The sequence below is a fragment of the Musca domestica genome, unplaced genomic scaffold (genome assembly GCF_030504385.1).
Source record: "Musca domestica strain aabys unplaced genomic scaffold, Musca_domestica.polishedcontigs.V.1.1 9, whole genome shotgun sequence".
In the NCBI taxonomy this organism is placed as follows: Eukaryota; Metazoa; Arthropoda; class Insecta; order Diptera; family Muscidae; genus Musca; species Musca domestica.
Genome location: NW_026712435.1, coordinates 12,706,645 through 12,722,591, shown reverse-complemented (window position 1 = coordinate 12,722,591; position 15,947 = coordinate 12,706,645). Strand labels below are relative to the sequence as shown.

At 34.8% G+C, this 15,947-nt stretch overlaps 1 protein-coding gene across 2 annotated transcripts in view; it reads right to left on the bottom strand.

Moving 5' to 3' along the window:
• The window catches only part of LOC101895194 (phospholipid scramblase 1), a 34,954-nt gene that overhangs the window by 1,481 nt on the left and 17,526 nt on the right, over nt 1-15,947 (bottom strand). The window contains exons 1-3 of one of the 2 annotated variants that reach the window (XM_005181170.4): nt 7,470-7,610; nt 3,193-3,683; nt 2,967-3,125 (exon numbers count right to left, since the gene is read on the bottom strand). In XM_005181170.4, coding sequence (XP_005181227.1) covers nt 2,967-3,125; nt 3,193-3,675 — 642 coding nt within the window. In that variant the 5' untranslated portion in view covers nt 3,676-3,683; nt 7,470-7,610. Of the gene's footprint in view, nt 1-2,966; nt 3,126-3,192; nt 3,684-7,469; nt 7,611-15,947 lie in introns of those variants that run through there. The other variant, XM_005181169.4, reaches the window with a different exon arrangement.

Below are 15,947 nucleotides of genomic sequence, written 5' to 3'. Positions count from 1 at the left end.
TGTTTCCCACGTTCTATAACATTCAAATTAAACCATAACTCTTTCGACTGCTTTGGAAACGCCACGTTGAATGCGTTTTCTTGGCGGTTGAACATTTCTTCCAACATAATAACGCTTGTTAAAAAAACGAAATATAAAATTTAAACAAAATTGATAGAAATAAAAAAAATAATACTACATTCACTACATCCTGGTAGTTAAATTTATATCCCTTAAGACGTATTATTAAGTGGAGCTGTTTGAATTATTAAACAAGTAAAAAAGCTATAAGTTCGGCCAGGCCGAACTTTGAATACCCTTCACCTTAGAGTAAAGGAAACATTTTTATATAAAAGTATCTGAGCTCAAGCGTGTTTCACTTTAAACTTCATATATCAGTAAGACCGTTTAGATAATGTAGTTAAACTTATCAAAAAACCATAAAGTGAGTCAGGCTCTTGTATGGGGCTATACCAAAACGGGAACCTTTATAGACAATTTATTCTTCAAGGATTGTCATCTACCAAATCTTTTAAAATACCAAATTTGAAACAATTATGTGAGTAAATGTTACTTGGATTATCAAAATACCGAATATCAGTGGGTATCCTTATATGTGCGCTATAGGAAACGTGGAACTAAATATTCAATGTTCTGCCACCGGGCTAGAAGCCATTATGAACAACAAATACCAATTTTTTGAATATCAACAGGTACCGTTTTATGGGGCTTTGCAAATATGTGGAAATATATATATACAATGTTTCGCTACCGGAGCTAGAACCCATTACGAACTAAAAATACCAAATTCTGGCCAATCCGTTAAAATATGTGGCAAAAATCATCAAAATATCGAATATGGGTAGGTACCGTTATATGGGTATAGTCCCCATAACCCCAAAAATGGACCTATACATTATGACCTACACAGTCAAAATACCGAATATTTGTATAGCCCCCCGTTATATGGGGGGGGCCGCCGAAGCTAGAACCTATTATGACCTAAAAATGCCAATTTTTAGACAATTCCGTGAAAAAAAATTAGCAAAAATCACCAAAATTCCGAATATCGGGGAAGTACTGTTATATGGGAGCCATACCAAAACGTAGGCCTATACATACATTGTTTCGCCGATAGAACCCACTTTATCCTACAGCAATCAATTTTTAGACAAATCCGTGAAAAAAATGAGGCAAAAATCATCAAAATACCGAATATCGGGAGGCTATACCAAAACGTGGACCGATATATCTCATTTTCAATACCAACCATCCTAGACACAATACAAATCGTTCTGCCAAATTTTGAAGCTTTACGTCAAATAATGTGGGCTGTATCGTGATTTCAACAGACAGACATAGACAAAACGAAATAGAATTTATGAATTTATATACTTTATGGGGTCTACAACGAAAATTTAGGGATGTTACAAACGGAATGACAAAGTAAATATACACTCCTTTCCAAGTTGGAGGGTATAAAAAATGCTAAAATATAAAACAGACTAGTTGGGCTATCAATAACCTTAAAATAAACGACATGTCAACTACAGCGCGTAACATAAGATTTGAACTAAGGAAAGAAGGAAGGATATTAAGAATCTATGGACTGCATCAGTTTTCATAACTGAAAAGAAATAAGCCTAGAAAACGCCCACTTGCGCATCTGGACTGAAAACATAAGTAAGACATGCCTTACTCACCAATTTGGAGCAATCAGGACATAGGGTACAACACCAAAATGATCATTTTGGATTCAAGTAAGAATAACACAAATGACTTAATGTTACTGGGCCGAAAAGCTTGGCTCACTTAGGAACATGTTCCTTAGAATCGATATCATATAAGCTCTCAACCATATTATGGTAAACTAATATACGATTTTGTGAAGGCTTCAGAAGTCTTAATTAAATGTATACTCAACATAAAGCAGACATACGCTGGTACTACAAATATTATGTCGAGTTGCCTGTGATATTACCACTACTAATGCACATCCCGGGACTTATTAGGATCTCTTTAGCACACATACTTGGTAAACTTATGTAAATTGCAAAGTGTGGAATTGTTTGTATTATTAGCTTTTCTTTATCATTCCGTTTGTAACATACCTAAATATTCGTCATAGACCCCATAAAATATATATATTCATAATCAGCATACAAATCTAAGTCGATTTTTTCCTGTCTGTCCGTTTGTGTGTCGGTCTGTCTGTTTGTTAAAATCACGATACAGCCCACATTATTTGACGTAAAGCTTCACATTTTGGCAAAACAAATTGTATTGTGTCCAGGATGTTTGGTATTAAAAATTAGGTATATCGGTCCACGTTTTGGTATTGCCGTCATATAACGGTACCTTACGGTATTCGCTATTTTGATGATTTTTTACGGATTTTTCTAAAAAACAGCATTTGTAGCTAGGGTAGCTCAATATTGTATGTATAGGTCCACGTTTTTGTATAGCTCCCACAACCGGGACCTCCCTATATTCGGTATTTTGCCGATTTTTTCATGGATTTGTCTAAAAATTGGTATTTGTAGGTTATAAGGGGTTCTTGCTCCGGTGGCAGAACATTAAATATTCATGTCCATGTTTTCCTATACACATATATAACGATATCCACCGACATTCGGAAATTGTCTCAAATTTGGTATTTAAGAAGATTTGGTAGATGAAAATAATACTTGAAGTATAAAATTGTCTATAGAGGTTCCCGTTCCCATGGTATGGCCCCCACATAAAGACCTCACCCACTTTATGGTTTTTTGACAATTTTAACAGCATTATCCAAATGGTCTTACTGGTATTTGTAGTTTAAAGTGGAACACGTTTGAATTCAGACCCTTTAATATATAAAAATATTTTCTATACCCAAAGGTGGAGGGTATTAAAAGTTCGGCCCGGCCGAACTTAATGTTTTTTACTTGTCAAATCCAAGAACTGTTTTCAAAAATTTTGAATATAATTACAAACTAAATACTTACAATAAGGAATAATGCACCCAATAGCGTTGCCTTCATGCGAACATCTAAGTCCAGGGGGAACGTAATGCCAAAGAAATCTGCATCTGTGAATATTTCGCGTGCAAAGCCCGACCATTGTTTTGAGATTTTACCAATATTTTCTCCGGTAAGGGTTACAATCTGGAAAAAAAGAAGAAAATCATAGGTTTAATACAAAATTTCCGATGCTAGCCGAGATATGACTCACCTGGAACTCAACATCACCGCACATAGAAAATGTACAGAATGGACCCTCAATACGCAGGACAGTATCACCGACATGATTCTTGATACGAAATGCTGGTGAACATATGGTCCACTCTTGCTCCACGGTACCAACAACACTTCCGGGTGGAGCTGAAACTTCCATTGACTGCAAACAACATGGAAAGCAACAGGAAGAACAGGCCAATGGTCGATTTAGGTGCATGACTTCATTACGGAAGTTATCAAAGATTTTCATATCAAAGGGACGGGCGGGACCGCACATATTACGCGTACAACAATCGGTGTCCTCAACGGCATAGTAGACTTTTTGACCTAGGGCGTTTTTAATGGAGAATTTGTTGTTGGTCTCAAAACCGGTAAATGCTTCTAAAAGTTCAACTTTCTGCTTAACCAAAAGCTGATCTATACTCGTAAGATACTCCAAACCGCGTGGACAATTCGGAATGCCGGCTGGTATACTCATCCATTCGCCTGATGAAAAAGTAAAGAGAGAAGGGGTATTATTATAAAAATACAATTAACTAATTTAGCGCGTTTGACATGCCATGAGACATGGAAAATGCCAAAGATATTCTCTTTATTGTGGTTTTGACATGCATCGGCAAAGAGATTCAATTCAATTAGACTTAATTGAGCAACAAAAGGGCAACGAAAACATTTCAATGTCGCCACATTGTTGAACCACCAGAAGCGGGTCAGTGGTTCAAAGTGATGATGCTGAGATATTCAACAAGTGTCTTTTGTGTCAGAACTACTGTCTTTTGTACGAGAACAACTGGGCATTTAATTAAACGTTGTATGATCTGCTGCAATTCTTTTGGACAATCTTCTATTTAAATTGGTTTACGTCAGAATCTCTCAGACATTTGGTCAGATTGGTCGGTTCCGCGTTACATTGCAATAAACAATGACATTTAAATCAAATAAATTATTTTATGCAAAGTAAATATATGTATATTTAGTCCAGAGGTCGTATGGCTGAAATCTATATTAACTTTGTCATTCCGTTTGTAACATCCCTCAATGTTCGTCGTAGACCCCATAAAGAATACAAATTCATAATCTGCATAAAATTCTAAGTCGATTTAACAATGTCCGTCTATCAGTCTGTTGTAATCACGATACAGCACATATTATTTGATATAGAGCGTCAAAATTTAGCAGAACAATTTGTATTGTATCTAGGATGGTTGATATTGCTAATGAGATATATCGGTTCACATTTTGGTATAGCCGCCATATAACGGTATCTCACCATATTCGGTATTTTGATGATTTTCGCCACATTTTTTTCACGGATTTGTCTAAAAATTAGTATTTGTAGGTCATAGTGGGTTATAGCTCCGGTGGCTCAACATAGTATATATATATGGGTCCACGTTTTGTTATAGCCCCCATATAACGGAACCTCCTGACATTTGGTGTTTTGATGATTTTTGCCACATTTCTAAAAATGTTGTAGGTTATAGGTCCATGTTTTGGTATAGCCCCCATATAAAGGTATCTTCCGACATTCGATATTTTGATAATTTTTGTTACATTTTTTCACGGATCTGTATAAAAATTGGTATTTGTAGTTTATAATCGGTTCTAGCTCCGATGTCAGAACATTGAATTGGATAGAAGACGGGTTTCTAATCTAATTTCTTTTATGTCGGACAAAAAGGTTGGGGGTTTTATTTATCACAAATCTAAAATGAAAATGGACAAAAGAAGTGTGATTTATTTTCACAGAACAGTAAGTACGTATGTCGTACTAAGAATGACGTATTTACTTAGCCTTGAGATTACTATCAGAGACACCAACAAATAACTACGAAATTTACGACATTTTGAAAAGAAGAATTTGAAATGAAAGGTGTTGAGCGTGAATTGCTAAATTATTGTTAATCTTATCACTCAGTGACAGCGTTTGTTTGTTTCTAATATTGTTTGGGTTTAAATAAATATGTGTGTATGTAAATATGCATTTACTTGGGTTTATTTCTTTCCAGTAATCATTTTGATCTATGAAACTTACACAGAGGAATATTTTTTTCCTTTTTGTAATCTTATCACAAACCCAATGCCTGTCAAGTTGATAACGTTGCTGTGCCAATATTAACAGCTTGAAGAAGATATATTCAATGCATGGAATCATTTAATAAATTCCAAGTAAGTGATTTTATTCAATTTATTGTAAAGTCTTAAAGTCACGTGAACTTATTGGCTTTGGCATGAAATCTACGAAGATGCGTATGAGGCAATTTCTTGTATTTTGAAATGATAATATGTATGTCCCCTATACAAAAGATATTATCGGCAAACATAGCCACACTTTGTTCTCACGTCGAGTATTTGCATTTGCACATATGAAACATATAGATATTTTTTGTTTACAGTTCTAAAAATAGATGTTGGTGTTGATTTGTGGTAGTATTGCATTTTTTGGGGCGTCGATTGGTTATGGAAATCAATTTGAATTATATTTTTGTGAAAGAGCGAAAGTAAGCCAATAACATATACGACATATAAGCGGTGTGGTACTGATATGTTAGTATATGCTTTTGAACTATACCACTTATTTTTCAAATTTAAAATGTTGGTTCGTATGGAGTTATCTTAATTTAAGAAAACGATATTTTAATGACATATTTATAATCTATTTTGTTATAAATCACATCATTGTGGTCCTATTTATTTCAAAATCAGAATATATTGGACTCTCGGCTTGCGGGTGGTAATAACTTGCGTTCTCTGCTCTTATCAAAATGCGCAGAGGAGGAAAGAAACCTATACGATTAAGAAGCCGAAGTTCGCTCGGCTCCATGGAATTAGTTTAGCATATTCATAGCCGTTTGTTGAGTCCTTTTCTGATGGCAATTACATTTAGATACATGGATGATAATGTTGTTTAAATCATTAATATTTTGTAAAACTAGACGTAATCGTTATTGAGGGGGCATACCATTTTTATACTCTCCACCATTCTATGGAGTATATTAGCTTTGTCATTCCGTTTGTAACTCCTCGAAATATTCATGATAGACCCTACAAAGTATATATATTCTGAATCAGCTTAAAATTCTAAGACGATTTAGCCACGCTATCTTTCGAACGAATTGAGATGGATGGCGAAACTTTTGCCTACATGCATATTTTTCCAGCAGGCAGGTTAAGTTCGTAAATGGGCTCATGTATTTTTCGGGATTTTTTTTGAAAATTTTCAAGTTTCTTACAAATTCTTCCTGCGAGGTTGAATCAGCTGCTTTAATCTGGTGATTTATTTTTGTGAAATCAATCTTAAAGCATTTTTTTCCTTTTATTGAAGAACAAGGTTGTAAAATGGGAAATTCCTCTATATTTGGCTCATTTTTTAGCCTCCACCATAGTATGGAGGGTATATATTTAGAGACGTCCGTCCGTCTGTGGAAATCTCTCTATCGTCCGAACCAAATGAAGTAGGTTGATCAAATGTTATTCAGATGTATTTCATATTTCCAGGACTTTTGGTATTGAAAATCGGCCAAGTGGGCCCACGTTTTGGTATAGCCATCCCATATTTCTGTACCGCCAGATTTAAGGTGTTTTGGTCGCACTTTTATCGGAATTCACTGTAAATTAGCACTTTGGGTTCCCAGCATGTAGGCAACGTCCTTGCACAAAACTGTCTATATTATTATAAACTTAGTGTTTGGAATTATTTTAAACTTAGTGTTCGTAATAGACACCTCCTTTTCTGGCAGATAATTGGCTGTAGAAGTCTTTGTTTTCGTATAGCCCCATATATATTTTATTGCGCCATTTTTCAGCTGTTTTTTTTTTTACATTTTACAAGTTTCTTCCAAATGGCACAACCGAATTTAGGAGTTTTTTTTTTATTTCAATAAATTACATTTTTGCCTGTTGTATTTCGTTTTATGGAGGACAAATTGTTTTTGGATAAAATAATAAAAAGAACTAATTAAAAATTTGGTTAAAGCAATTTTGTTTATTTGAGGGGTTTGAATGGATGAAGTCAAAATTGCACATGAGAATTAATAATGAAGTAAAACATTGAGGCCTTGTATGTCAGTCAAACAATTTTTCGACAATTAGTAAAGGTGTTATACTACAAAGAAGAGAACTATTACAATGACATTCTAGAATTAAGAAATCGTTTAGTATCTTTCGATTATGATTGATTATAATGCGCCCATTGGGGCCAATACTTTTCAAAATTTTTCATTTCGAATTTGTCTCTTAGTAGCAAAATCATACACAAAACTACAAAGTTACCTTTTATCTTCGTCGCTCATAAAATACTCATAGCCTTTCTTTTTTGCCGATTTATTCAAACGCATCGAATGACGAAATTTCTTCATTAACTTTTTGTTATTGTCGGGACAAATTGTATTCTTTAAGAACTGAGTACGCCGACGCAAAATATCGTATTTTGAGTATAGAGTATGCCAGACGATACGCAACACTTTGGCACTTTTTGATTCATCCTCCTGATCCTGCTGCTGCTGCCAGCGTTCATTTCTATTGTCGTTTGCCAGAACTTCATTCACATCTCGATCACAGTTCAATGAACTGCCGTAAATGTTATTTTTGCTATGACCCGAAAATGTTTTAGACAATTCCAAAGTTGATTTGAAATTTGATGCAGATTCACATATAACGGTCATAATGATTTAATTTTGTTTTGTTTTGGATTTATTTTTTTTTTTTTAATTTGGTCAATCACCGTTTTGTGCAGACGTCGTTTTTTTTTTTTTGTTTTTAAAATTGTAGAATGACTGTCAACGGTTGCGATTTTAATTGTTTGTAACGAGCGATGTCGTCTTCTCTGACCCGATACTCTTTCAGTTCTGTGAACACTTGTGGAAGCGTCTGTAGCGTAGGCTAGCTCTGCAGCGCGCCTGCAGTTGTTGCCAGCAGCAGCGATCGCAAGCGTTATGAATACACTTTGTTTTCTTTTATTGCTTAAATTAAAGAACAGTTGATGATAAGGCCAAATTGCCGCCCTATTGTTTGGACAGCGTAAATGTCGACTTTAAAATCCGTATAAAAAAGATAAATACCAACATAATGTACACATGTATGAGTGTACGATAATACAAGGTGGTATTCTATTTACCTAACCCATATGCATGATATAGCGTTTAAATGTGTATTCGGGATGCGTTAATTATTATTTTAATGCAACTTTTTTCTTACAATTTTTAATATTTCAAAGCAAGTTTGAAAGTTTTTAATGTGTCGAAATATTGGTCCCCGTTGTATTATTCTATATCGATGTTCCTATCGCGCCGAACTGTGTTCATTTAGAATTGTGTGTCCGTCCGTCTGTCCATGTTAATTCGTAATCACCCTACAGTTCGCAATTATGGACCGATCTTCACGGATGCAGTTAGGGTTAGAATAGAATCTATTGTTGTTGGATATGTTCGTAAAATGATATTGCAGTTGCTCTACAGGTCACATTTATAGACCAATCGATTGAAATGGTTAGAGTTAAGGACAGGACAATATTTAGCGGGTGAAATGGCCCAAGACTTTTGTGTGAAACATACCAACATTTTTAATACTTTTTACGAAAAGCTCTAAAATGGTACCACTTGGTATTATGTGAACGCATAGAGCTAAAACTTGGTATCAAAGTTGGAAAGTACAGGGTGAGATAAAAAAAACGGCAACATAGTCAAAAAATGTCGGAAATAGCATAAAGTTTTAGAAGAAGCTTAGATTAGTTCGAATTGGCCACCTTTGGCACGAATTATGGCCTTCAAACGGTCAATGAAACCGTCATACTCTGCCCGAATGTTGCTCTGTGGTATTTTGGCCCGTTTCCGGCGAAGCGATTGCTTGAGATGATCGACACTTTAGTATTTTTAGTGCTAACCTTGCTTTCCAAAATACTCAATAGTCCAACGGATTGGTATCCAGAGATTTTGTTGGCCATTGTGCGCTGGAAATGTAGCGAGGAACCTCATTTTGTAACCATTCTTGGGTGGCGCGTGCTGAGTACGATGGTGCTGAGTTCTGTTGGTCTGCGGCCAAAATGTGTGCGTGCCCAAGGCTTTAATACACCCTCCAGAATATTTTCACGATAATATTCGGCATTTATTCTGATGCCACGGTAATTAATACGAGCGGAGAGTGACCATCGGCTATTATGGTGGCCAACACCATCACCATGGCCGGCACTTGAGTTCTGGTGGCCAACCGAAGGTTCACATTTTCAGCTGACCTCTTAGGCAAGTAAACAAGGTCCATCTGATTGTTTACAAACTCATCAGAGAAAACCAAATTCGGCAGTTCACCACTTTCTGCCAAGCGAAGCAACTCTTTAGCTCTTTTGAGTCTATTTTCTTTCTGTAGCGGTGTAAGTTCTGGCACTTTTTGGAATTTCAATGACTTTAACCCGGAGCTCATTTTTCAATATTTGCCGATTGGAATAGTGCAATATGTTCAGCTCGCGAGCAATTTTTCGGCCACTGCGAAGCGGTTTTCGAGCAAGTCGCTTCTTTACTTTTTTTACGCTTCATCTGCTGATGTTGCTGTTTTCTTCCGTCCACTTCCTTGACGTCAGGTTACGCTCCAGTTCCACGGTAACAAGCGATGGTACGAGACACAAAAGATTTATTCACATTTAAATGCTGGAGTGCTCTAACAAAAGCCACTTGTGGTTTTTTCAGCCAAATTTAAAAAAAATCACAATATCACGCTTAAATTCCATCACGAAAAACTTTTTTTCTGGAAAATTGACACTAAAATGCTTTTGTCCGCTTGTAAATAATATAATGAGCTGTCACTAGAATAATTTTAACAGCTGTAGTGACAGCAGTCTGAAGTTGGTTACAGTTTTTTTCATTTCACCCTGTATAGCCTATGTTACTTTCCTAAGTTACTTTCAGGCTATGATGTAGAATATTTGGAAATTTACAGGAAAATCTATTCAGCGGATTTTGAGTTTATAAATTACAAACAATCAAACATACAAACATATTCCTCTTTTTTTGGTATCTGCGATTGAGATATGGAACGGTTCTGCAAATGTGTACTATAATTATTCGAAAAGTACTAGATGGTACTTAATTTGGTATAAGGTGAAGGGATAGGGCTGAAATTCTGAAATTTGATTTTACGTCACTGCTGGACTCTAGGATTCATATATGGAGACGTTGAAAAAGTTTTGTGAAAAACCATTGTGCAATGGTTTTACTAATATCCTCCTCGTAAACTTCGAAATAAATGATTTTAAAGACTTTTTGGTGTAAAAGGTAATCATTCTCCTATTATTTTTCCGAAAAGTGAAAAACTTTTATAATATATAAAATCTTGAGAGTCTGAAAATTTATTACGATGTATGAAATTTTGATTAAAAAAATGTCAAACTAAACAAATTGTGAACTAACAAATTTTCAAAAAAATAAAATCCTTTAAAAATGCTGGTAAATTCTTAAAAATATCGAATGTATCCGTTATATTAAGGTCTATGCGAAGGCGTGAACCTACATAGGTCTATAAGCCATTACAATATTCAAATGCGAAACTTGAAAAAAAAAATCGGTGAATAATGCAGCTAAAATCATCAAAATATCGAATGTAGAGAGGTACCATTATATGGGGGCTATCCCAAACTGTGGACCTGCACAGACAATTTTCTGCCATGTAGTATCGATTGTGAACTTCAAATACCAAATTTGAAACAATTCCGGTGAATAATGTCGCAAAAATAATCAAAATATTGAATATGAGAAGGTGCCGTTATATCCCTCCATATTTTATTGTGGACTTTTCGCTGACGAAGTAGCGGACACATTCTAGTAAGTTTCGATAAGAATATATAACTTTAACGTAAAAAATACTTCGATCTTTAAAATATATAACGGACTCTTAAAAACTCATACTATAAATTTGGAAATTCCTACACCCCAGACTGGCACTTCGCATAAAATTAAAAAAAAGTGTTAAATCTGACAAATGTAAAACAATTTTCTTAACATAAAAATTGACGATATTTTAAAAGTTTTGATTTAATTTTAAAATGTATTATATAAAATAAAATAGAAAAAATACAAAACATTTGATTTTTTTTTGACAATTTTTGCAAGAAGGACCAGAAGGTAACATTTGGTGTCTCGATTGATTGTCTAAATTGTCAACCAAAATAATCCTCGTATTTTTATCAGTATTATCGCCGAAGACTCTATATACCTTAAATGCCCCGATACACGTGCGTTCTCTTGTTGACCAGTTTAGGGCATTGAACACCTGCCTCGGTACTCCTCCTGCCTCTATACTTTCTTTGTCAATTTTATTATTAGAAGTGACTAACGCATTATCCATATCAATGTAACGCATTATCATATGTAAATCATCATTTCATTAAATTATAGGAATACCCTAATAAACTACTTCGTTAACTTGAAATAACTCGTACAACTTGTACTTGTAATATTGTTGACAGAAGACAGATAAGCACTGTCTAAAAGTAACGCATGTTAAACTTGTCATACAGCCAAGTGAAGACATACAAAATGAAATTTTCGACAATTACATACGAAAATACAGAGATATATACGATTCGTAATGCCTCAAAAATAATTGTGTATTATCCTTGTTAAAGATAAGTTAATCTTGATTTACACTTTGTCACTTTACGGAAAGAAAATATAAGCAATAAATGTCTTGTTATAATTGTTCAGCAACTCAAACACGTGTCGATACGTCCGTCCAGAACAATATTAATATCAAAAATGCGTTAATCATTAATGAGTGGTGTCATGTGAAAATTTGTAAGAAAATGTCGTACGAGGAGTGGAAGGGCAGTAATGAAATTTTTCAAAACCACATCATTTCAGGTTATATATGATGAAAAACAATGCGTCGCCGTCAACCTAGTTCCGGGTTCCAGGATCAGTAATGTTTAGGATCCACTGGAAAATGGAATTAAAACATATTTTATTTCCAACAACGACAACAAATTTTAATCTTATCATCTCTTTATAAGATATCCTCCCTTCATTGTCTAATCCGATTTTTACCAATATCGGTTGCGTACAATGATGAATTAATTTTTCACTAAAAAACACATACAGATTTTAAGCAAACATTTTCCCCACTCTGGTTGATTCCTCGAGTATAATCATCAAAAACTCCCATTATCAAAATGCCCGCTACTTCGTATACTTTCATGCAAGTTCGATGAAATTATCAAGGGTAAATTTTATACCCTTATCCATATGGCCAAAGTCTTACACCCTGGGCCTCTTTGGACCAAATCCGTTTCAGGACATTTAGAGTCGATGTAGCGATGTCCGTCCGTCTGTCTGTGTGTGTTTGGCTGGGGCTCACGATTACTCTACAAGAGAGTATCCGATTTGGTTCAAACTTGGTACATCATAATATTATTATCAAACGTAGAACGAGTTCGGAGATGGGCAATATCGGTCCACTCCTTCTGGTACCTCCACCACAAAAGGACGTGATTTTCAAAAAAAAAAAATGTTTGAACTGATGAGGATTGGTGGCTCTTTCCGAAACCTAGGTATTCCCTACCTTACCCCCTGGTAAATATTACCATCGTTCTCCACTAATCAACAAAATGAGATTAAGCCTGACCATTTTGCAACAACATAAACACGTTTTATTACACAGAAAAAGAAAGCATAATCCGATTTTGCTCCAACTTAGCAAGACCTAATATTTGCATCAGTGCTATGTCATGTGAGAAAATGTGCAATATCGGTCCACTCCATCAAATACAAGTGTCAACATTTTTAATAATTATAACTCTTATAAAATGTGATATAAGAGTCCGATTTTCTTTAAATTGCACACATCAAAATATATATTTTTTTTACCCAAGATCTGGTGTGAAAATGGAATATATCGGTTCAATCCTTCTGGTAACTCCCCCACAAAGGATCAACATTTTGAATATCAAGGAAGCTCATAAAACACGAAATTAACATCCGATTCCATTCAGTCTTGGTACATCTCAATATTTCTATCCACACAAGATCTGTTATAAAGATGGTAGAGACCGGACAATTCCTTCTGGTACCTCCCCCACAAATGGTTAAAGTTTTGAATAACAAAAACGACCAGCAACATTTAGTACACCTAAGTACAAATTTCCATAACAACCTGCAACATGCAATCCAATAGAAATCTTGGTTCCCAATTTCAGGATTCCAACCCTATCGGATCGCCCAAATCCAAATTTTACCGAATTTAGTACCATTTTGTACACATAAATACGAATTTCCAAAGCCTACACACCAACAGCAAGCCCAATACCAAATTTCAGCATTCCAGCCCTAGCGGTTCACCCAAACCCAAATTGTACCAAATTTAGTACCATAATTCCATTGTACCAAAACTGCCTACATACCCCAATCTTACAATGCAATAGTAATATTTTTTCCAACTCTATCAATTCTCCTAAAACTTAAATTGTACTATATTTGGTACCATTTAGCCCACAAAAGTACGAATTTTCAAAACAATAGTACACATTTTAAAAACTACCTCCATATCCTACTCTCTGCCAGTAATGTTACTTTCAAATTTCAGTATTCCCGCTCCATCCGTTCCTCCAAATTCAAATTGTACCAAATTTAGTACCGTTTGGTATTATTCGTATACATAAGTACACACTTCCAAAACTACCTCCTTACATCGACACTAATTCTCAATCTTTATTCCCATTCCAAATTTCAAGCTCTAACCGTTCATATGATATGAAATTGTACTAAATATTGTACATTTACTACTACTTTTCGTACACTTATGGTGCGAATTTCAAAAACTATTTGGTATATTCATCATACACTTTATCAGTGACCCTCATTCTAAATTTAATAGATCTAGCTCTACTGGTTCGTCAAATATAAAGGATGCCATATTTAGTACATTTTAGTACTTTTCGCACCGTTCTACGATTTTCAAAAAACTCCACCTTATCTGTCACCTTGGGACCAATCAAGTTATTCCAAAACCCATAGATACATATTAGTGAAGATGTGTTCGACAAACTAAGACGCTAGAACCCTACCTTGACCTAAATCTGTGTACGAGAATTATGTCAAAGCGTGGACTGGTATTGAACCTTTTGATGTTCGAAATTATTGTGGGTATGTCAAATGTAATTGGCATGATATTTAATTTAATGAAAGTCTACGAACAGCATTATCCTATTTTACAGTATATTGACCTGCATTCATTATGCGAAAAATTCCATCGCCAATGCTCTTACACCCCGAGACAATGAATGGAGATAAGCTCACTTCGAATAAAAAAGCTGGTACATCATTTTGCGTATAAACAAAGTTATCAATCAAGCTCGGTGCAACAATTTTCCTTCATACCAGGAAGGTTAATGGTTGTTTTCTTATTTGTGCCAGCAAGAAGTTTAATGATCTGTGTAACCAAGAGATTGCCCATATATAATGGAATATATATATAAAGATGTCTGTTATAACATTTCATATTTGAAAACGTTCAGTTCATTTCTATCTATGAGAATGAATCGACTGTAGGGGTAATAAGAAAGGTATATCGTTACAATAATATTTTTTTTTTATTTTTTTTTCATTTCGGAACGGAAAAATGTTTACCTTTAAAACCAAAAAGTCTTTACAATCTTTCATTTTGAAGTTTACCGAGGAGGATATTTGCAAAACCATTGAACATCCAATTTTGCTGTCCAAAACAATTTCAACGTCTCCATATGTCAACCCTAGAAAACACTGACCTCAATATCAAATTTCCGAATTTAAGTTCTATCCCTTCACCCAAGACCAAATTTAGTACCAGCTAGTCTGCTTATTAACAAAAATCTTTTTCTCTTCATCCTAGAAGATCCTTTGGTAGTTTTCGAACAATTATTGTACATATTTCGAAAACAAGCGCCCTCTCTCAACCACAGACAGCCAATACTTTTCGTATAATTACACATTTGCAAAACCATCTATATATCTCAAAACCATATACCAAGAAAGACCTCAATATCAAATTTCGGGATTCCAGTTTCTATCCAATACCCAATTTAGTACATTTATACAAAAATAGGACGCATTTCCAAACCATCGTCAAATCTCAAACACGGATACCATTAGAAATCTAAATATCAAATTTCATATCAAATCATTATAATACACGCCTCGTAAACCATCTCCATATGGCAAGGCTGCAGATAAACAGCGACCCTTCTGCAATACACATTCCCGAAACCACCTCCATATGCATAAACAGCCGCCCTAATACAAAAATTTAGAATTGAAGCACTTTCTGTTTACCCAATACCAAATTTTAGCAAATATAGTACTATTTAGTACCTTTCGTAGCACTTGTAGTACACATTTTCAAAGCCGCTACTGTATCACAAATCTACCGCCAATAGGGACCACTATAAAAAATTTCTAAATTCTAGCTTCATCCTTTAATTTTATTATCCTAATAATCTTCTAGCAAAATTCTTCTCTTCTTCCTTCCAATTTCATTCCAAACCTTGGAAAGGTATCCAGGATGGACAGTACTATTATACATTTTTTTGCTTACTTCTACTTTTCAAATGTTCACGCAATTCTATACAAAAACCTTTAACCAACTGTCTGCCCAACAAAACAGATATTTTCAATAGTACATACGTACCCAAATGGGCAGATATAAAAAATGTTGGCATATTAAACATAAATTAGTTCCAAAAGTTAACTAAAGCTTCTAGAGTAAAAAATCCACGATAATCTTCTATGTCTTCCT